A 24,000-nucleotide genomic window follows, 5' to 3' on the forward strand; every position below is an offset into this window, starting at 1 on the left:
CTGTGATTTACAGCTTTCGTTTGCCTATTGACAGTGTGATTAACTTTCCAAGATTGAATGTGGGTGTTCTAAGTCACATTTTTGTGCCTTTACTTCAAAACTTTTTTGTTTTCGTTACTATAAACTTAGAATAGCTGATTAGGAAACCATTAGTAGCCTGTTCACTAAACTTACTGGTGTAGAATTTCTGTCCTGCAGTGTTACAGTTTCTCTATATTAAAGGTTGAAAAGATCTTTTTTAAACAGAAAGCAAAAACAAAAACAAAATCATCAAAGAATTGCTGTTGAAGAGTACAATATTCTTTCCAAACAAGTAAAATTTTGTGACTCCAGAAATATGCTGTCATGCATAGTCAAAGATATAGTTATTGTGACTAGAAGTGGTAACAGAACAATTGCTTTTCACCGTAAACACATACGAAAAAGAGTATAAATATCTCCATTTCATTTTTGTAGAGATTGTTGGTATTTGCTGTCATATTCAGATTTTAACTAAAACATCTTCAATGAACTAAGAGGATTACTCGGCTGTATACTAATCACTATTCAAATCTGATCTCAGTTGTAGATGTTGTGGTTGTCATTTATGAGATCCATAGTAGTGCACTTAGAAGCAGCCAGTGTAAGAATTAGATCTCAATGCATAAAGTCTCTCAAAAAATGGAACCATTTAAGAAGTCAGTTATTTCCTTTTTGTTTTCACAGAATGCCAAAACATTGCTACAAAAGTAAGTATTTAAACTTACGACATTTGATCTTTATAATTAATTACAAATTGGAAATTTATCTGCAAATCCAAATGCAAATAACCAATCTCTCTGTTTTAGAATTACTGAAGCATCTAAAGGATTTCAAATGGAAAAAATAGAGGATGGGTATGAAAATATGAACCAGTTCACTGTGAACCTCAGTAGAGAAGAAAAGATAATAAGAGAAATTGATTTTGACAGAGGTAAGTCATTTATTTCACCTAAATTGCTTTATTACATAGCAATTGTGTGTAATTTACATGATGATACAGAGCAGGAAAACTTGAATCAGATATTTCTGTCCATCTCAAGGTTAATTAGACCATTTTGTTTCAATTATAATCAAAACCAAATATCCATCACAGTTAAAAATCGCATAACCTGTCAACATCCTTAATTTTACCTATTATGGAGCCTCAAGACTTTCCTGAGAGTGTGATCTTTACTGATTCCTCCTGTGAAGGGACCACAAAATTAAGCTTTTATTTCAGTCTGTAAAGTACCTCTTCCCCCCTAAAGGATGCCCTTGTTGTATGGCCTGTCTGTTATAGAAAGTCATTAAAGAAATAGGAAGTTTACTACTAAAAATACTCCTTTCTTTAGAAAAGACATACTTTTTTTCTTTTATAGTAATAGAGAAATGTAACAGAAATGTTATCAAAATTCAAAAACACAGTTATAGAAGTAAGCAAAGATTGTCATCATATTTCATACGTTTAACAGTTTGTGATGTCGTTTGTTGTGACATCATGACATGCTACGTGCTTTTGCAAAGTTGCAATTCTTCATTTGCCCTGGCAGCCTGCAATCTAGGCTCATCTATGCTTTACCTTACAGGGTAAGCCACAAGAAATTAATGGACATGAGTGTTTCAAATAAGCAGACCTCTCCTATTAAAAGAGGAGATGTCTCATCTCTTCTACTAATGGTCATCTGGATATCTCTGGTTTTCATGATGGCTCAGGGCTGTGCTAATACATCCACATTTACCTGTATAAGCCCAGTTAAATCATGCAAACGCCTGACACTCATTCCGCTGGCACCCATCACTTGCTCCCACGCCACAACTCACACTAAATTCAGAGAATGTGGCTGGTCCCTACGAGGGATCCTACATGCCTGCTGCAGGTCTTGGTCTGTAAGATGGGCCCCATGGACTAGCTCTACTTGGCACTCGGGTCCATATAGCAGGACACCAGCCATGGCACCAGTTAGCAGCAGAGGATCAAATGCCATCTCACAGGGCCATGAACCTGCAGGTATTTGTGCTGTGAGGGGCAGTCTCTGCTCACAGCCTCATGCCCAGTTTGTCCCTGTGATCAGCCACAGCTGCGTGCACTTGCCACCTGCGTACACTTGCCAAGATTATGACCTCCTGCACCCTACCATGAGATTGGGAACGTGACAGCCACCACCTGGGGACAAGGCATTAGTAAAGCCTTGGCAATCAGGACTTCAGTCTTGCTACAGTCAGTGAAGTCCTCTGCATGCAGGGGGTGTGGAAGCAGAGATTTAGCACTCTGCTTATAGGAGAGTGTTTGCCTGCAGACATATTTCTCCATTACGAGAGTGTTATTTGATTTGCAGATCTGCATTCCTTCTACAGTCTCAGGCAGAACCACAACCTGTGCAAAAAGTGCAGTCAATTTGTAGGTTAATGCATCCATCTAGGTTTATTTCTCTGAAGTACCAGGATGGCTCTGAACAGTATCTGATGTTTGTCTGGATGAATACCATGATTATGCAAAATAAAATGCATTGTTAGAGAGCTCCTTCTGGAAATGGGGGAGCAACCACGAATGCTGAAAATAGGATGTGTTATAGGACGTACAAGCCCTGGTTTGACCAAGTTTGACAGTCTGGTTTTAGGGAGGTTGGTACCCTAAGTCTCCACAGTCAAGTACTGCAAAACACGGACCTGGTAAAATTCACTATGTCTTCAGCAGTGTTTAAAGCAAATAAAATTGCAAGAGAGACTTTTTGCCTGGTAGATTGTGCCAGACCAGTTATCCTCTCACGAAAGACTGCAGGTCCATACTGCAAATCCCTCATGAGGATAACTGAGGAGAACAGGCCTTTCTGCCCTCCCTCCCATGGGAAGGGCTAATTTAACCTTTAAAAAGTGTGTTTGGTGTCCTCCCTGCTGTGAGGCTCCTGCTTGTGCCCCGTGCAGGCTCCTCATGTCTGCTAGGGAGGTGGATCATCAGTAGTTTTGCTGTGCAACTGTAAATGGCCTTTTCATTACACAAAGACTGTAGTCATCTTGTGGTGCTCCTTTTACACTTGTCCCTCAGAGGAGGAGGTGGAAGAGGAAGGGGAGGAGACAGTGGATGGGGAAGATTTGGATGAAGTCCACACAGAGTCATCAGGAGAGGAAGAAGAGGAAGAGGAGAAGGAGGAGGAGGAAGGGGCTGAGAGAGCATCACAGCCGCCTCAGCAGGACCCTGAACCACAGAGTGCAGCAGGCGAGCCCGCAGCCGAACCTGCCCCAGCACCACAGCTTGCCCCCCCAGCTGGCCAGGTAACTGCCCCCACTGCCCCGCTGCCCTGCCAGCTCTGCTGAGCAGTCTGGCAGAGCCAGAAAACCCTCTCCTGCAGCCCGTGGGCACCATGTCTCAGGAGCACAGCTAAGGGAGTCCAGGCACCGGAGAGCAAAGCTGCTTATTGCCCTTTCACAGATGTACATGACTGTACCCTGTCCTGCGTAAAGATTGCTTGATGGGCAAAAAATTGCCTTGCTATATAAACCAGGATATATGTGGGATACATAAGATATAAATAAAAGAGATTCAATTTGGGAGTTAAGCACATAATAATGGATGTTCTGCTTGCTGTGTCCTGTGTTTTAACTCAGACTAACTGTTATAAATGAAATGGTTGTTAAAATATTTATACTAAGAGAATTTGGCATCCCCAGTGGATTCAGTGAGCTTTCCACCAGCAGTTTTTAGATTGTACCTCTAATCTTGTTTACTGGGACTGGCACTTACCTTCTTCTGGTCTGGTCATCCTAGTGCTATTGTCTAGGTGGATGCAGGGATATCACACACCAAACAGAAGAGGGAACTGCTTTTAACCTATCAATGTTACAACCTGGCAGCAAACAGATTCAGTGTGTGAATAATTTAGGCCAGCACTTTTACTTAAGGAATGTGATTAGAATGAGGCTATAATTGCTGCATATTCTAAAAGACTATATAAAAAATATACTTCATATGCTACTTTAGCTGCCCATAGATACAACTAGTTTAGCAGATTCTGCCCTTATGCAATTTGCCCAGTGAAGTTGCTGAGTGGCTGAAGACAGCTCTGATGGTATTTGGAGAGGTCAGTGTGAAAACAACAGAGCAACTGGTGAATTGTTGACTACTGCAAGCTTTCCACATAAAACAAAGGAAAACAAATACTATAGATTGATTCTTGCTTTGATTTAAGAGCATACATGGGTTTGCACCAGTTATGTGAAGATGCTCTTAAGTCAGGTTTTAGTGATTTTTTAAGTTTGTCTTCTGAAGATTTGCACTGATTCAACTAAATTCTGTAGCATAAGTGATGTACTTTTACATTCAAACAAGAATTAGAATTAACAAAGCCGGACCACTAATGCCAAGTCCCTCACTTGTTTCTAAGGCTAAAACGGAAAATGTATGGCTTGCTGCTGCAGCAATTGTGAAATGCCATTATGACTTGGTCAGATGTGCATTACACCGTGGCATGTGGTGTTGCAGTGTGTGGGATACCTGTATCTCAGCTTTTGCCTTCCAGTGTGAGAAAGGCAAAGCAGAAATGCAGCGGTGATAGCAGGTATCGTGCGGGTGAGCCCGAGAGCTTGGTGCAAGTAGAGAGGTGCAGTTCAGCCGACTGCTCCTCTTCCCAGCAAAGTGTGACTGAGGTTGGTTAGCGTATTGATAGCAAGGCTGGTGGGCAAATGTTTCTGTCCAGTGTCTTTGTATTCTCCTTATCTGACTGTTCATATCAACAGTTTTGTTGGCAAATGCATTGCTCTTGATCCAAAACACCATTCAAAGGCACCTAACCTGTTCCTCATGGCTGGTGACAGTTCATGAGGCTCTTATGCAAGATTTCTTATATTTTGGGGGTTTAATTGTGTCTTTATCTGTGTATGGAATGAAATACAGTAACTAATCAAGAACCTGTAATTTGGCAGGCAGCTCTATCCCTTTACTGGAGTTTCACTGGACAGTATATTTGAAACGCGGGGCCTCCTTCTCTTCCAGTGCCCATTATTAACACCGCGTGCCTCAGCTGACTTCCAGAGAGTTATTTCTGATTTAGAAATGGGTTTAAAATGAGGCCTAAAATGTACAACAATATGGATTAAGGAACAGCTTGCCCACTCCTTTCTCAGTCAGGGTCTCCTTCCCTGCTAATTCTGCCCTCCTGTTTTATTTTTCAGATATTCTTTGCCGTATCTGTGTTACTCAAATGTTAGTTACTTTTGCTGTGCATTTTGACTGTAATTCTTTTGGACCTTATATTAGGACAAATACATTCCTTGCAGTGAGATATAACAAACACGGCATGCAGAGAAACGTTGGCTACGGCAGGAAGGTAACGCGGTGCACTCTACTTCTTCTTCTTCTTTTTATCTGTCCTGATTAAGGATGAGGTTGTGACACCAAGTGGCTCTCAACAGACTGCAGAGTCTGACAGTCCAGTGCCACCCGTGGCAGAAACCGTCGACCCCTTGTTTTACCCTAGCTGGTATAAGGCTCAGCCGCGGCAAGCAAGCAGCCCGAGCTCAACCCCCGGGAGCGGGCTGGGGAAAGTAGGGGCTCCCGTTTCTCTGGAAACAAGTGCAAAGAAGGCAGAAGCCCCGGAAGCGGCAGCAGTGGAGGAGAGCGCGCCGGGGAGCGGTAAGGAAAGTAATGCCACTGCAGCGACATCCAAGGTCAGTGCCACCGCGCTCACCCCAGAGGGTTGTGGCGTGCAGCAGTTGTTGAGGAAAACCTGACTTAATTTTCCTCTGCATGCTAAAGAATAATCTGAGAAATATCGAAACAGCCTAAATCGTCATTTTGGCCAGTCCCCTGGGTTTACAGATGACTGGAATATGTGACAGGCTGATTGTCAGCTTCAGAGGAGCATGCCAGCAGTTGTTTGTGCTTAGCTGCCAGTGCACCTAACCTGAGTTGCTTGCACACGCTCTCAGGAGCTGTCAGAAAGGCTGTGATGCCTCTGCCCATCAGAAGTTTGCATGTGTTAGCGGCGGACAGATCCCATGCATGAGATTATTCTCATCACCTGTTGATAGCCTGTGCACATCACGTGTACGCCACTGGCTAAGCAGCTGTAGCTTGGCTTTGCCTTTTGCGGCTTGGTGGCTGCAACTGGAGTGTACAGCTTTTCCCTGTGAACACAAAACCATGCAAATACCTGGTGCTTCCTAGTGTGTTTGGTGGCCAAGCAGTAAGCAGCACGATTTACTGGGTTCGGATCTGTTGCAGAGGGTTTCCTCCTTGTGACTTGATTAAAGGAGAGCATGACAATAACATATTCCAGTTCTGTGCTGGACTACCAGCAGCATGATGAGATTTCAGAGGTTCTTGTGCTAAACTATAAGAGGTTGTTTCCCTTAAAATGACAATGTTAGAGTTGCGATAACCTGAATTTGAATATTGTTTCTTCTGCATATGTGTGTAAACTTTGCATGGGTCAAGGACCCAAGAAACAGAGCTGAGGAGGCTGTGTGTGAAGTATTTGCACATCACACCTGCTCCTGCTCTAGTGGGTGACAACCAGCCCATTAGCAGCACTCCAAATCAGACTGTCCTGATTTGCAGAAGTCAGGCTCAAGCTGTCTGACTTAAAAAGATATTACCTGTACATATGTGACGGGAGGAGAGTATGTGTGTGCATGGGGAAAAGCACAAGTGGGTAGTAAATATTTCAGTGCTGTTTCCTCAAAAGTTAAAGTTGACAATTCAGCATACATGAGCAGCTCTTCGATAATAAATCATCATGTGGTGGGCAAAAAATTAGAAGAAAGACTTCATACAGATGTGATAAAAAGGGCATTTAACTGTCAGCTGAAGGCTTTATGCAGTGACACTTGAATTTGGTGGGAGGATTCTCAGTGACTTCAGTCATAACAAGAGAAAAATTTGACCCACAAATTCCAGCAGTTGTTTTTCAAGTCAGGGTTTGATAAGAATATGGAATAAATATATATATATATATTTAAAAATTATCAAATCCTCTATGACCTTGTCTTCTTAAGTATATTCCAAGTATATTCCAAATGAGCTGGGAAAAGCAGGTAAATTCACAATGAAATCTGTTGCTGCTGTTTCTTTATATCAGTTCCACTAATGAATGGGCACCCAAGCCCATAGGCAGGTAGAATCCTTACTGGGTTTGCCTGATTCTGGTCTGCTTCCTTGGGTCCTAATTTACCAGCAACAAGTAGAGGAGCAAAACTAATGTTTGGTGTGGCCAAACTTCTGAAACGTGGTTTCCAGTCACATCGTAGCTGCGTTGTGGTACCCAGCTCTCTTCATGGCCGGGTACAGGGAGTGAAAACAAGCGAGTGGGAAAGATGCCAGTGCCTGGGGTTGTGTGGATCTGTGGGTGCTGTGTCTTGATATTTTCTAGGATCAGGAGTGACACTGACATTTTGGGAGGAGCAGGAGGTTGAGGAGAGTAGCGCGTGGTTCTGGGGATAGGGGAAGAAAGAACTGGGGATGGGATTGTCCCTGAGCTGGAGGCAAGGGGAGGAATGGGAAAGCATGGGGAGCTGAAGGGTGCAGAGTGTGCTGAAGAACAGGAAAACTGGAGTGACCAAGCTAGGCAGGGTGGAGGAATGATGCCACATCAGAGCTGTGGATCTGAGCTGAAATGAGTCTGCATCGTGAGCAAAATGGCCTCTGTCGCGTGCCACTGGTCATTTTTCAGTATGTGAACTTCAGCTTTGTTTCCTTCCTGCATGTGACTTTGACACAACCCACTCTCAAATGACAAACAGGTTGATTTTTCAAAAATCCTGGCTGATGTTCCTTACACTGCTGTTTTTACTCCCTTGCTCCATTTAAAGAATGTCATGGAAAAGTGTTGTGGAAACAGAGCTTTTTCTCTGAGCTTAGTGGTAACGACGAGTTCGTGTTATGACAATGCTGGTGAAGCATTCTTCTTATTTTCTCACAGGAGTTAGCATTCTGCATATCACTTTTGGCATTTCTTATCATACTACATCATCTTTGGAATCTGATTCAATACATTTGTTCTTTCATGGGTAGGAAATATTTCATTTTACCGTTAACTAACAGTTCAAATAGTGTCTCTGGTGATGTTCCTATATGGTCTTAAAGGAAGTTTTCCCTTTTTCCCCCCTCCCCCCCATCCAAAAACATCATGCTGGTTCACAAGTCAAGCTGCCTAAAACATTTCTTCCTCTCACCTTCAGAACTCCACCCTTCAGCTTACTCCTGCATGGTTAAACATTGCATCCCCCTGGTTCAAAATGGACAGGGAAATTTACTTCCTCAGGTCCATGGGCTTTTATTTCAGTTGCTGTTCAGTTGACCAGCAGGATGGAGACCCTGAGGTTTGATGGGAGGTGTGACAAGCTGAGCTTGTTAAATCCAATAAATCAGGGAGTAAAATCTGGAGGGTGATGGTTTTCATCAGAGGGGTAAACATCAGGAAGAAAATTCCACCAAATAACCCTACACTGGGAGGCAGCCTGTCTCCTCCGAGGAGAAGAGCCCAAGCCATCCAACGTGGCCCTGAAACACATCCCCACGCTGTGAGGGATGAGCCCAACCCTCTCAAAGCATCCAGGGTTGTTTGGTTACAAACACTCCCGATAACTACCCCTAAAGGATGCAGAGACATAGCTGTGGGCTCGAGAGCACTGCTTATGAGCAGTGCTTTTGTCAGTGAATCACAACAACGTAGCAGCTCCCTCCCCTAGAAAAAGCACCAAAACTGAGCATAGTGGTGCCCACAGCAGGGCTCACTAGAAGGAAGGAGGTGCCCCAAGCCTGCGGTGACACGGGGTGGAAGATGACAGCACTGCTAACTCTCACCAGACACACTAGATGGGACTACCGTCGCACAGATACCACCCAAGGCTGCGCGTGTGCTTTTAAGTATCTGCGCTTAAAAAAATTGTCTTGAAAAGGGGCTTTTCGTAGCAATAAGGCTGAGCAAGCTAGGGCTGGATTTTGCATCCCCTGGTTTTCAGCGGGCATGTCCTAAATTGAGGGGCTGCTTCCAAAACGTGGATCCCAGTGCAGGCTGTGAATACTGTTTTTCTTCTTTTCTTCCCCTTTTTTGCCCCCAAGTAGATCCAAACTAAGAAGGTCCAGTCTATACTGAGGCACAGCAAAAAGCATGACTAGTACACGGTTTTCTGTAGGCAAAGGCTTTTTTCCTTACATCACACTAATTAGAGCTGAGATATCTACAAGATCAAGGACTAGGAGCTTCACTACACAGTGAAGTTGTCCTGAAAACAACAGAACTGTAGGTTAGACCTTAAGTATTCCTTAACTTCTATTCTTGAGTAGCTCCTTTTTTGTAGACAAGGTCCATGATTTAGTTCCTCCAGCTCCAAATTCACACCCTCTGTAGGTAAGCTATATATTTATATTCAATTTCCAAAGTGATATGGCTGATCTGCAGAGAATTATGTTATCACTGGAGCATTTAATCTTATTTACCGAAGACCAAAGACCTCTGACAGAAAGCAACAGTAGTTACCTTTGAGCGTTCACTCTAATGACAGGAAAAAAAAAAAACATTTTGGTCTATTATTCAATACAAAAATGCTTGTTTTTCCCTGCTCATTTTATGTACTGCACTCTAAGCACTGTACAACACGATATGGTGCTTCTGTGAAAAATGGTAAATTACTATTCAGCTTTTATGTGCAAAAATTCCGGCACTAGGACTGGAGTCTATCTCTCCTTAAAAAAATAAAAAAATAAAAAAAGAGAGAGAAAAAGAAGCTATCATCTATGCTTTATCTGCATAAGTTATGCAAAAGGCTGCACTGTCTGGTGGTAATTTGAATTTGAAAAGCATCGGACACTGTGAATCTCAATTAAATTTACGGAGCACCGTTTAATTTTCATTCATTTGTGTTTGGTTTTGAAAATTTGTTATGTTATTACAAGAGGACATAGAGCTTGCTTGTACTCCTGGGAAATCAGGCATGCGAATAGCATCATGCTCTTTTTTCCCCTCTTTCTTTTTTAATTCAAAATACCTTTTGAAATTAAAAATAGACCAATGCAGAAGCCTCTCATTTCAACCATTTGAGACCTCTTTTTGTGTGGTCTCTAGTGACAGCTTTATGATTTATTTAATCATGAAATAGAAGGGAGGTGAGGAAGAAAGACATTTTGGTCGCAGACTCTATTTGCATAAAAATGATTTGCTTCCCCATGTGTAGTGAGGTGACTGTTTAGACACTTTATGTGTCTTTATCTGTCATGTGAAATATCAGGTCACTGCCCTTTTCTCTTTTTGTTTGAAAGCCAAATAACAAAACTACTGGAAATAAAAACGGTAATAATAATTTAGAATAATGATGATGATAATAATAATAATATGAAGCTGCACAACTGTCATAAAAGCAGCATATGATTTATTTTCAGGCTATTTCAGTAGAATGCACCGATAGGGATTTCCTTGTGTTTGAGCAGCAAGAAGTCAGTTCTCCCTATTAATACCCCCAATTACTTTATTGAAGGGTCACTTCACTTCGCTGTGAGCCATGGTATCGGCGACATTCCCTCCGGCACACAGAAGGGTGTATCAGTCAGGACGGGCAGCAGGAGGTGCAGCCCACAGGTTTACAGCCTGCTTGGTCCAAGAAGGGGCAGCATGAGGTGATTCACACAAAGGGACCTCCGCACTACAGACACATCCCACTGCAGGGAGCGAGGAATTTAGGGGCATAGTCACCGCAAGCGGCTTCTGCAGTTGATGGAGGAAGAGAGGCGTCTCTCTAACAGTGGCTGCTGCGCTCTTGGCACCCTCTTCACATCCACCTGCTGAGTTTGAGGTGACATCGCTCTTACCCCAGGTGCCTCTGCTCAGCATCTGAAGTTAGGGAGATGTTGTGCAGTGAATCTGAGCCTCTGCGGCTGACAGCCAGGGGTGAATGATTGGAACACTGGGAGCAGGAATAGATCCGTGCGCTGCCTCGCCCCCGTGGGGAGCCCTGTGTTAGTGGAGGATGGCACCGGCATTAACAAGCAGCCCATCCCAGTGCACAGGAGAAACAGATCTCGGAGTCCAAAACAAAAACAAGAAAGCTTAGAGATGGTGTGTGTGACAAGTTACAGAGGGAGGTGAAGCAAGCCTTTACCCAGTCTGAAACTGTCTTCATGTGTTTGGTCTCAGAAGACAGGCTAAGTGGGATAGGAAGAAAAGTGCATGTTTTGTGCGTTAGATTTAAGAAACTCGTTCAACTGCTTGGCATTTCAGGACGCAGGCATGTGTCCTTGTGCTCATTACACTTGGAGGACGCTTCTAATGGCATATAGTTTTGAAGCTTTAGACACATGAAGAACAGTGTGTATGCTTTATAAATGCTCATGACATCCAACCCTTGGACTGGTGCACCTGGGGGAGATATGGACCTTTAGTCTCATGTAAATCTGACTTCCAGATATACATTGAGTCACCCTTAGCAGTAAGACAGTTTTTTAGGACTGCTGAATATCTGTCTCTTCTACAAATGCAAATGCTCAATACTCCCAGCTGTCAAGCCCATCTTGCGGCCCAGATTCAGGCAACCAAACTTGAAAAGCTAGCCCTCAGTTCTGCCCTTCAGTTCACTTGTGCAGCCCTCTGACAGCTGGAGAAAGCCGTGCACATCAAGAACAGTAGGAGCACTTTCCAGGAATGTGTAATCCTTAAAATTGCCTTCACGTTTGGAACCACTCTGTCCCTCAGCTTGTAATAGAGGAATTCCAAAATCAGTAGGGATGGGTATTGTATAGCAAAACCTTCTTGTGTAGTCACTGGCAGAGGGCAGATCCCACAAGACTTTATATCTGCTCAAATTATTTAAGTCTGATTAAGTAGAAGGCAGTGGATACATAAGTAAGGAAGGGTTTGTTCATTTTTTCCTACTCCAAATTTCGTAGGCAACATCTCTCACGCAGTGACATCATGTACATTTGTGAGAGTTTATGAAAGCCTTGTATTCACCTAGGTCTCTGGTTATCCAGTTTATTTCACCCCAGAGAAGTGCTGGACCCCATAGGCTGTTGCTCAGATCTCCCATCGAGAAGTGTCTGTCTGTGGTTCCGGAGGACTCAGGCACACACACACAGTTTGAAAGGAAATGCAGTTAATCATACACAAACAATATTCTGATCTAATTTCCCTTTGCTGCCAGTAAGTACAGTGCTTTAATTCCATGAGGATATAAAATATAATCAGGACTGAGCTGTTTGGGAGGAGAAATACTAATAGAATGGCCTATGTTAATCTTGTTTCATTAGTTTTAAAATTTTCTATTACTTGCTTGCAACCTTATGCCATCTGCCAAAATTACCATAGGGACGGACCTCTCTGTATTCACGTACCGTAGCTGTCTTTGCCCTGCTGCTGAACGCTTCAGTTTCAGCTGGTGATCCTTCATACTTTTTTCCACAAGACAGCTTTAAATCACATGCCAGTGGGGTCAGTATTTAGCTAAGCTTTAGCCAATTGGTTGTCATGTCAATATGCAGGCAACGTGGACGAAATAAGACAATTTAAAATGAAAATAAGCCTAAGATCAGGCTGTGTTCATTGCTCATGTGCCTCTGCTCCTCCATCGCTCTTTAAGAGGTGTGGGTCTACATTTTAGAGCAGTGCTGCTCTGGAATGACTGCCTGGCTGTGCAAATAACCATTTCCTCTCTCTTCTGTGAAATGGAAACTCAGTCTTGCTGGTCTGCTCAGGTAAGCAAGCTATGTCACCCTCCTAAAGCCAACAGCTCCCACAGAGGGGATGGCTTGCTTGAGAGAAGACAGCCTCACAAGGCTGGATTTTGGGGGAGTGATGCTAAGCAAGGCATCTCCCTCTCCCCTCTGGCCCACCCAACACAGCCTCCCCACAGCTTGTCCCCAGAGCAGGACCAGAAGTGAGTGTCAGCAGCAGAGGTAGCACAGGCAGTGCTCCCCAGGAAGCCAGCTGCTGCTCCAAAAGCTCTCTGCTCCCCTGAACAACTGTAGTTGGTGTTAGTGGAAGGCCTGGGAGTTCAGAGAGCAAAATGCTACTTGATGTTTAACATCTACCTCTGGATATACTTGGACTGTATCTTAGGCAGAAGACTGGATGGGTTCATGCTTGTACGCTTAAAAAATCTGCCCAGTTTGACTGAATGAAAAATGGGTCATCTACTGTCAGTAAAGCTGAGCCTTTTGCAGAAGACCACTGAAGCAGTTAGCCTGCAAGACTCAGCTGAATTCTCTTTGAAGCTTCTTCCTAAACGTCTCTTAAATTTCACCGTGTGAAAAAAAAAAAAAAAAAGTGTTCAACCCGTAGCTAAAATATAGGGCAGACCTTAGATGCAAAACCCTCAGTTAATTTTCAAAATTCTGCTTGTGCTTCTTCATAAGTTGGCTAACCGAGCTGGGACTCGGGTGTAATGTTCGGGTCTGAGGCCAGTCAGGCTGGTATTTAGTTGGTAGCAAATTCTGCTTGTAAATTTCCATTTTGCATCTTGACTTTGTGCTTAAGGTGAGATGTTTTTTTCCTTAATTTAGTGAACACATGCAGAGAAAATCAGGGAAGTCTTGATTGCTCCTCTTTTAACACCTCACTTTCCCTTGCTTCTGAGAATTATCTGAGTGATTCAGTGATGAGTCGTAAGGGCAACGTATTAGGGCCAGCTTTCAGACAACAGTTTCTCATAATTAATATGAGTGGCAAATATTTCACCTGAAGTTTTACCTTGAATAGTCTGGTCTGCGATTTGTCTGGTGAGTCATAGGTACCATCTGATTTATGTATATTTCATTTTTCAGTCCATTACTAGCAATAGGACTCAACAATGACAGCGTGGGCAAAATTATTTCTGCTGTTTAAGTTAATACAAAGCCAGGCTTACCTAGATGCTGTCTTTCAGCAACTAGCTCATTTAAATACCGAATTCAACCTCCATTAAGCCTCTTCCTCAAGGCATTGCTCACTCTGTTCACTGTTAAGGCATTTTGAAAGGAAAATGGAGTGTAAACAAAAAGTATTTCTTAATCATGGATGAGCAGTTACTGGTTTACATCATGTTGTGGTCGATTTGTGTCACAACAACACAAGCCGCCTGTTTGTAAAATATTTGGTCGGTCGTCATCCCGCTACCTGGAGACAGTTCAGGCTTTCGGTGTAGCTGTGAACTCAACCACGTAAAGCAGTGCCTGTTGTCTCTGAACCCTCCCAGCTGGATCAATATTTAAACACCAGCCTATCCGACTAGCTATAGTGAAAGTCCTACTGGCAGTAATTAGAAGTTAACTAGAGCTGGGCCCTTGTGTTTGAATTCTGCATCCTGCCACTTCTAGGCTTGCTGGCTGCAGAACAGGCGAGGGGCTGGAGCATGGGTCCCTGCAGCACCCACCCACCCACCCGGCAGTGACATGGAGAGGCAGGGTGGATGGCTGGTGTACATCCAAAAAGAAACAAAGAGAAGGAGAGGGCCATATCAAACACAGCACTCATTCAGTCTTAGATCCCTTCTCAGGTGGTTTTTATTCCTGGCATCTTTAGAATAATCTTCAGGTCATTAAGTAAGAGACTAGTGACTAATTCAGACAGCCTGTTATCCCGGATTTCTGTCCAATGGAGATAGATTGGTGCCATGATATCCAAACGAGGCTTTAGATGTCCCACATAGATGTCACGCCTACTTCTCCTTTCACTGAACAGAGAATGAGGATCTCACAGTGCTGGAGAATAAGTGATCTAAATTTCCTATTGTTCTCTTTCATTTAGAGAGCATCCTATAAAATCTGCCTGAGCCTATCTCAACCACCAGAGGTGGTGATTGATAAACAGACCTGGTCTCTTAGAGCACTCCTGGCTCAGCACTTCTGCACACAGAAGAAGTGGCTATTTTTCATGATGAAACACACTTGCTGCTTGATTTGCTCTATTACAAAATGCCTTACTGAGGAAAGGTGGCTGTTGTTTCCTCCCTCAGTAAGGGTGAGCTTTTCAATGACAGGCAGCAGATTTACTTTTTCAAATGCATTTCATCTTTATATTTATGTGCAATTTTATAATTTCATTTTATAAGATAAACAGATTTTTTTTTCTAATGGAATTTGTGTCCACCCAGGTGCAGGTCAGTTCCAAGCTTGGTTCTGGTGACAGCTGCCTGTGGTCTGCACTCTACACCAATAATAACCAGGTCAATAACTGTGACTGAATCTGAGGCTTTAAGAGCAGTATTTATCACAGCTTCCTCAGACTTCACCTGGGAACAGTGCAAGATGGGCAGAAGGAAGCTTGATTTAATACCTTGCACACAAGTTGGCCAAGCACTGTGCGAGCAGGCCAGCATTGCTAATAATGGGTGACCACAGACTGTGATGTGAGACGTGATGCCACAGACATCTGCCCAGGCAGTCACAGTGCTGCTAGCTGAGCAATGCATTATTACTGGAGTAGAGACATTTCTTGGCTACCAGGTTCAGTTGCTGTGGTTGAATTAAGAAGATTTGGGCAACCGAACACACGGAAAAACAAGCACACAGAAGAAAAGGGGCAGAAGCAACAGGCGAGGAAGGAGACATGTTTTAACTGTGGCAAAGACTTTCTGTTTCTGCTACACAGTGACTTTATGGAATGGCAACCAGTTGCTTGAGCTGAAGTTGCAGCTTTTCTTCCTGCATCTCCATCAGTGTAATTTTGTCTCTCAGAGAATGTGAGCTGTGGACAGCTCACCCCACACTCACTCACACCAACCCAACGAAGTCAGTCACTCGTGATGTGAGAATAAGCAGTGTTCCAACCTCCAAAGCATGCTATGTGTCTACACACCTCGCCGCTATGCTGGTTCTGTTATCTGATCCAGTGAATGGAGCTCTGGTGTGAGTCACAGTCTGAACTGGCACTGTGTCTCATTCATTGGCTCTACAAAAATACCATTTGCAGAGGAAGAAAAAGCTTTAATTTACAACAATACACATTACTCAAAGGAAAGAATATACGAGAGAGACAAACATGACGTTAAACCATTACTAGATCTGCTCCTTTTCCCTGAAAGTTAATAGCAAAGTTTCTCTAACATGGCTTAGATGGGTTAGTACCACAGAGACATTCTTGGAAGGTCTTTACTTCATGATTAATTTGTTGGTGTGAAGTAATATCTGCTTATCTGATGAAGCAGAAGTAGGAGGAAGAGGGGAGAGCTGGTAGCCATGAGTAGCTTTCCGGCACTGGTGGCCAGTGCTTGCCACTTATTCCTGCAGCCTCTCAAGATGATTCTTCCTTTGCTAGACAGTTGTCCAGCAGGACTGGAAACACAGCAGAAATTATGTGTTTAGAATAGATGGCTCATTGATATGTTTAGAATCGATGACTCATGGATCAGGAGGTCCTCAAAAACTTCTCCATCAGAGCAACAAAGAATGATGTGTGGATAAATCCAGGAAAGACTGAGCCTTAACATTCATGTCTGTAAGACTCCCCTCTTGGGTTTCCTTCATTTTCCTGGTCAGTAGTGATACTACTTTTTATGCAGATCAGTAATTAATTACTCTCAAGAAAAAGTAATTCCAATAAGGTGCAGCAATGAGTGAAAAATTGAAAATGTGTCTTATTTCTGGCTTTTTTTTTGTTGTTCGAGTCGTGAAAAAGATTGGTTACAGAGAGAAGGGAATTCATTTTTCCCAGCCGCCAGCTAGAAGAAAGCCACCCTCTCACACCGTTCTCTAAAACTGTTTTCACTACTCTCTCGAGTGCCTGGACCTTGGTATCCTATGGGAGATGTGCAAACCCTACACCAAAATAAGCTATTTGGGCTGTTTTCCTCTGAACTACATTTGTTGGCTTTAAAGACATCAAATCACCAGGTCATTATGCAAGAGACATTGCAATAGACATTAGCCACATCCTGTTAACTGTAATATAAGGAAAATCTATTGAAGTAAAGCATTTGCTCCCAATATACTTTTAAAATTCACTGTCAGCCACTATTAAGAAAGTGACATAGCTAGTACTGTGATTGATGGAGTTTGTCTCCATTGATAATATGCAATATGTCTTTGCGTATTATTTAGACTGCCACCATATGTGTTCTTGTAGCAGGTAATCGTAGCAATTATTTAGAGAATATTCTGTTGGTTCCTACTAATAAAAAGAAAAGATCCATGCAAAATAAGCAGCCTCTTAGCTTGAAAGAGTATTGTTGTGATATATGTGACAGCTGCCAGGTGTTTTGCTGAAGGAGCTAGACTGCATTAAAAATATGAAAACAAAATGCTTGAACTAAAGTTTAAACCATTTAAAAATAACCTGTTGTGCTCCCTTTGTTTCCGCTGCCTGGAAGTGTTGAGTGCCAGAAGTGTAACACTTGACATTTGAGGCAGACAAACATAGCCTACAGATTCTGTGATGGCTTTGCGACCAGCTAGCATTTTTTAATCATGCCTCTTCTTGTCAACACTGGGGGTTGTTTCTAAACAAGCTAGAAAAAAAATATGGGAATTAACTTTAATTTCTCACTCCTTTTCTGAGGCTAGAGAAACCGTAGAATTAAGAAGTTTGTATTTTCACTGCTTCTCCCTCCAAGAGCCATATTTTCTTACAAATTCACTGTTGCGATTGTGCTGTATCAAAAGGAGTCAGTGAAGGCGTTGCGTAGCTCACATACCTAGAAGGGTTTAGATCCTTTTTTTTGTTTTATTCTTTTTTTCTTTTTTGGCATCAAAGGTAGTTTAGGAGTACAGGAGTTTGTTGCCAAATGACCCTGCTTCTTATTCCTGCCTAGATGCCACCACTGGCATGGCAGTTGTGCTGATGCAGCTGCTTGTCGGGCTGTGTTGGAATCAAATCATTCAAATGGTCCAGGTTAAAAATATCACTCTTCAACTCAAAAACAACAACAACAACAAATTGATGTCATCCCAGTGGCATTCCCATTCTTAGCGCTGCCCTGCATACAGCTGCAGCAGAGCAAATGGACAGTGAGACATGGAGGGAAAGCAGGAGGAGGTGGATGGGAGCCAAAGGGCAGAACCTTCTTCGGTTTGTGCTGTTGCTCCAGCAAACTTTGATATAGCTGTGTGAGAGGGCTCTTTGTAACCAACTAGTGTATCCATGTACATGGTTCTAAGAAATAAACCCCCTTCCTAGGGCATATTGGATTATAATAAGCCACATCCATTCTCTCCTCGTGAATTTCAGTGTAAATGTAGACCTTTCTCATTGGGAATGTCAAAACTGAGACCGGGGTTCCACAAGATGGCAAATACAGTTTTGGAGAATTCAACGCTAAGTCAGAAATATCATACTCAGGTGGCACAAAGTCTTCGACTAGTAGTAGTCTTCAACTTCAAAATCACTATGGAGGACCATATTTGTTCAAAAAATGTAAGAATTTTTGAAAAGGTGTGTAATTTTTGCTTTGCTGGCAAAGGCATAATCTATTCTCCTGTGACCAGCATAATAAAGCCAGTAACCATTTTTTAGTTTTTTGGACTGATTAGACAAAATTCTGATCATTTAGTCATGTTCAAGCCAGATAAAAGGTACTGCTGGGTGATCTGCAGCACTGGAGGAAACAACTATTTCAGCTATCATTGCTCTCACATCTCCTTGCAAGCTGATGTGACACGACCTCTGAGAGGTCCATTATAAAATTTGTTTCTCCAGATCCTGCCGTATCAGAAATCATCAAAAATAAGTAAAAAAAAAATTGTCAAAACAAAAATCAAACTGAAGAAGACTACAAAGACCCTGCACCTTTCATCCCTACCTCATAAATTTAAGAGGCACTGATCTTGTAAAAAGAAATGGTGCCATCAAAGTTCGTCATTTCTATCAGTTTTCTGATATTCTGAGGTGTTTGGGTGGAATCTTTCTTGTGTAATTATTTGAAAGCCAGACCTAGTCTAACCTGGTCACCAAGAGTGACTCTGGAGTCAGCAGGGAGAACCGGGCACCTTCAGAAGGCAACAAAAGGCTATAGACACTTCTTTTAGGAGGGGACAAATCACCCTCTGGTGGTGCCTTTCTCATCACTCCCACTAGAGAGAATGAATACAGTTTGCCTGACCAGATATCTCACTTCTGGATGACTAAAGCTTGGTAATATGGGTCCCAGTCTTTGTACCTAAAGGCTATGGAGATTAGCAGTGGCACAGCAGAAAACAGCGGGTGGACTTCATTATGTTTCAAATACCTACAAGGCCTGGACTGCCTGTTTTTCCCACACCATAAATAGGATAACTGCTGGGCCCTAATCAATAAAAAAGCTGTGATAAAGTCAGTCTACTCACTCTTCTCCTCCCTCCACACCCTTTGCTCGAACCCTATACGGATTTAACCAGTGCTTGTGCTTAAGGAAGCAAATGCTGAAAGTGCTGAACACCTACGACTCATCTGCTAAACCCCGAGATCCTTATACTGTTTATCCACGCAAATTCCAGCGTGCCAGCTGCTGAGGGGTGCTAAACGGATTTTTCAGTGGGAGTTGTGGTTGCTCAGCACCTCCACAGAGCTGGCATGTAAACTCCAGCCTGGACTTCACTTAGGCGGAAAACAAATCCAACCATCAGTCATGCAGGGTGTGCTTCCCTCCCCGCTTCATGAGCTGGCCTGGTGAAAATTCCTGGTGCTTATTAAAAGCATCATCTGATGTCACTCGACACCACAAGGGAAAATATAAATCAAAGTGTAAGTATTCAGCACTCTCTCAGCATTGGCCTAATGTGATTAATGTAATCTGAGGTAAACGCTTCAGTTATTCTTTATTGCTGTTAGGGACCCAAATAGAGGGCTGGGACTTGTTATTCTAGGTATAGTGAAAAACAAGCCCTACCCATGAGATCTCCAAGACTAAGATAAAGCTCAGGTAGCAGCTTAACAGCAGTTACCTAACAGCAATGGACAAACACGATGAAGTGTTGAATCTGAAACCTCTGAAAGGCATGTGGCAAGGGCTGAGCCACGCTCAGCAGAAAGCTCTTCCCTGGCAGTGGAGAGGGACTGCAGGAACAGGGGAAGGGAGCTGATCCGGGATGAGATGCAAGAACCCATGGAGAGGTCAGATGCCCAAACCCTGTTGATGCTGAGGGGACCTGCTTCTGCTTTCTGCCTTGCAGAATCACCTCCTAGTTTAAAAATAAATAAATAAATAAATAATATTTACAAAGATGAAATCTTTGTAAAAGATTTGTAAAATCTTTGGGAAAAAAAAAATCCAACACACTGTATTACTCCGTGTTGTGTGAGCTGCCACTGGAAGGGGAAAATGTATTTAGTAATGTGGAAAGAGTCTCTCCTGGCACCCTTTGATGGTTTCTTGCCTCACATGAGGATAGCATACCTCAGTGACTGCGTGAGTGCACAAATACTAAAGTGTCACAGGTGTGAAAACACAAGCCGAAAAGCCAAGGAATAGCCCCGTTGTCAGTTCTGCACTTGCTTCACTCCCGGCTGGGCGTGCTGGTGGGTTATTGCTCTTGGAAAGGCGCATCGAGGTATTGCAGCCTGGCAGCCTGCTGAGTCCAGCGAGGTGCAGGGAGAGAACGCTTCACCCAGCCAAACCCAGTGGGAACGTGCTGGAGCTCCGGCGCTGTTTTGCTGACACAGGAAGATGCCATCTCAGCAGCGTATGAAGGAGTTAACACGTTATGAAACACGGTTTTGTCAGTGATGTAGACAAAGATTGTTTTGTTTGAAATGCAGCACCAGCAATGCTGGTTAACAAGAGAATGCAGTCACCTTTCCCGACCAAGGCTTTATTTCTTCTAATATGCTACATCCAAAGTCTATGAAAAAAGCTGCTTAACTTTAAGTCCATAGATCGTTCTTTGCTTCAAAGTTGAGCTTAGTTTAATGTATATTTCTGGCTAATGGCTTGTTGGAATAGCAAGTGGAAGTGGTATAGAAAGCCCATCTTGCACAAGAAGACAAATGGCAAGGTACAATTGCGGTTTTAAGTAAAAAAAAGTAGGAAATTGCAGGAAATTATGTCCTAAACCTCTCACCAGTCCTATTCCTCTGCAGGCTGAGGGGGAGTGACAGGGGTCAGCCCCATGCCTGGTCACACACGCTGCTGAGGGCTTGGTGCGCAAAATTGCACAACCAATTTCAAAACTACTTTTAGCTACTCCAGGTGTCCTTCCAAAAATAAAAGGCAAAATTTTCAACACCACGGAGGACTAATAACCCACCTACGCTCCCGCACTTACTGAGATCTGGAGAGCACACAGCCCCTTATGACTCTGAAAGTCTAGCCATGTATTTACTGCTGATACCTGACTTTTGTAATCTGGGTTGGAACATTTCAGCTGAAAGGTTTGCATTCAGCACTTTCCAGGTCTGAGAGTCACATCTCTATAATCGGGACTCAATCAGCTACGTGCTTTTCCAGCTGAGGATCTGGCCCCATGGGCCCGATTCTTTGCAATACTTTCACATAAGCCCGGGAAACAACCCTTCTCACCAGCGCTGCTGAAAAAGGAATTTTGTGTTCAAGTAGGCAGCTGTTCCTCCCGGATTTTTCACCCCACTTGTGTTTTCATTAGGGCGCATTAAAAAGATAGCATGGAAAAATAATGTTCTTTTGAAGGATACCTGTCCGTAAAAATCCTATCTGAGCCCTGTATTTTGCAGTGAGTAGCAGAGGTGCCTTGCTTGGCAAATATGAGTCTAAGTCAAAGATCAGTGCGTATTTCCAACATTAAATCAGATTCTCAGATAGTATTTCACTGGAAAAAGTAAGGCTATTCCAGTCCAGAGCACCTGAGGATCTAGGTCTAAAAAAGGAGCTATGAAATCTAATCAGATACAAGTAAAGAAATAGGGAGCTACTTTTCCATACCTCCATTCTGTCTCGTCTGTTGGTGTCACGATGCTCAAACAGGTAGTAACTGGAATGAAGCCCAGTAGTCAATCTATACGTAACACACCACCACTTCTCACTAATTCCTATGGTACACTTTAATACTGAGTACTTACAAAAATGCTAAGGAAAACCATCATCCCGTGCTTCCGTTCCTCATAAGCATCCCTGCTTCCTTGTTTGTTCCTGGATATGTATGTTAGCACCACTGCTTTGGTATCTTTCTGCTTTAGGGGCGTAGTATAAAAGACTGAAATGTGTTAAAATTCAGAGAGCACTACTCAGGCATTTTGCCTCTCCTGAGTAATATCTTGACACCAAATGGTTCTCTTGAGATCATGCTGAACTTCCCAGAGTAAGGTGAAATCCTGCATAGAGAAGGCTGGCAGCATTGGCCCGAAGCTCATACAACTATTTGAATATTAAGAATGTGCAATAATATATGTACATATATAGGAATATAGAGAAAAAAAATTCCTCTATATTTCTTGTCAAATTGTGGTTACAACGATGAAGACAGAAGGCATCCCTTAGCTACCAAATCAGGTTACCCTCACAAAGCTGGTGTTCGTTCTCTGCCAGAGGAATCTGAAAACGTTGGAACTAGTAAAAATATTTCAGTATGTTATACTGGCCTGTTAAATGTCCATCTAATTTTAAAATATAACAACAATTATTAGCAGGTACAGCACATGCAGTCCAGATTTCTTTTTTTACTGCAAGTGTAGGATACCTGTGCAAATAAAAGGCAAATTTTTCCCCGGGGTTTTCTTTATTCTACACTGGGGAGTAGAATCAGAAGCTTATATTTCTCTCTTATTTATTTTCTGTTCTTGGTCTGACTGAAATTGAAGTGAAATTGTTATTAAAAGACTTTAAAGAAAAATAAAATAAAATAGAGCACATCCAAGGCAGATTTCATGACAGCAGAACAAGGATCACTTTGAGTGGCAGAGCACTGACAATAACTTTTGGCTTAGGTCCACATCAATCTGGAGACCCAGCTACACAAGCCAAGCTGGCTCAGGATCCCTTCTAAGCAGGCAGTTATCACCTTCGTTGCGATAATATTCCAGAGGTCCAAACCAGGGCTCAGCCCTTTGCACGAGTGCAACGCTCACACAGCGCAATCCTTCCTCTACCGCTGTCTGTGGCAAAAGTCCCTCTGCCTTCTCTGGCGTTAGAAGTCCGGCTGGCCTCCCCAAATTTCCGTGCCCCCTGCCTTTCCCCCCTTTCCCACCTCACTCTGTTTTTTCTGCCTGTTGTGAAATCGGACGTATTTTAATGCAGCCCATCTTTTCCTCTTCCATTTGCCAACCTCTCCTTCCTTTACAGACTGGCTCTGAACCGTCCCCTCAAGGACGAGCGGAGGAAACTCCCGTGAGCAATGAGAGGGGTGGCGAGCCGGCTCGTCATGTCTTCTCCTTCTCCTGGTTGAACTCACTGAATGAATGATGACTCACTCCGGCTGGCTTCTGGTGTGCTCCTCGGAAGGACCGCAAGCGCAGGCAGCCTGGCTGGAATCGACAAAGAAGCTGGCCTGGAAAGGGACATCCGAGCAGGTTTCGTTCCCGGGAACTCAGTTGACCTCCACATCGTGCCCGGCCCTTGAGACGACAGAGTCGCGACAGGGGTGGGAGCGTGGGGACAAATTGCTGTACTTCAGTGTATCAGAGTGTTTTCCAGTTTCTGGTTTCCAAGGGAAAAGCAGCATCGCTACAGCTGCAGGATGAGCACTGCTACTGTTTTGTTATTCACTCACTTTTTGGCACGTCCCCGTGTAGGTGTAACTGCTTCACTGATGTTAGCTAAAACGCTGCTGTGATGTTCACCAGGAGCATCCTGTGCCAGCCCAGCATTTCCCCTCGGTACCCTCCCGTGTCCAGCCTGTGGGGTGACCTCGGTGCCACTGCCACCCCCTTGGCACCCCAAAGTCACATCTGGGTTACATTTGGGCACCACCTGTGGTCCCCGGTCCCCGAGATGCATCAGCACATCCCATGCTGCAGAGGCCGAGCACAGGAGGGGTGAGGGAAGCCGCTGCTTCTTCCTTCTCCCCTTGCACTCACTTTTCCTGCCAAGCCGCAGCGGGTGATGCTCACCTGCACGGATTTCGGGCGGGGAGGGATGAGGAAGGTGTGTGCGCGTCAGGCACCCATGCGGGACAGCTCTGAGCGTGTGGGATGTGTGGGAGCGATGCTAGGGAGCGCCTCG

General features: G+C 43.6%; 1 protein-coding gene across 2 annotated transcripts in view; it reads left to right on the top strand.

Annotated features, from left to right (window-relative positions):
- TRIM55 (tripartite motif containing 55) overlaps window positions 1-23,310 on the top strand; it is a 38,498-nt gene extending 15,188 nt beyond the window's left edge. The window contains exons 6-10 of one of the 2 annotated variants that reach the window (XM_050708925.1): window positions 706-728; window positions 828-952; window positions 3,044-3,270; window positions 5,374-5,661; window positions 23,122-23,310. In XM_050708925.1, coding sequence (XP_050564882.1) covers window positions 706-728; window positions 828-952; window positions 3,044-3,270; window positions 5,374-5,661; window positions 23,122-23,241 — 783 coding nt within the window. In that variant the 3' untranslated portion in view covers window positions 23,242-23,310. The remainder of the gene's footprint in view (window positions 1-705; window positions 729-827; window positions 953-3,043; window positions 3,271-5,373; window positions 5,662-23,121) is intronic. The other variant, XM_035569476.1, reaches the window with a different exon arrangement.
- Window positions 23,311-24,000: the final 690 nt, after the last annotated feature.

Source organism: Cygnus atratus, chromosome 2 (assembly GCF_013377495.2).
Source record: "Cygnus atratus isolate AKBS03 ecotype Queensland, Australia chromosome 2, CAtr_DNAZoo_HiC_assembly, whole genome shotgun sequence".
Lineage (NCBI taxonomy): Eukaryota > Metazoa > Chordata > Aves > Anseriformes > Anatidae > Cygnus > Cygnus atratus.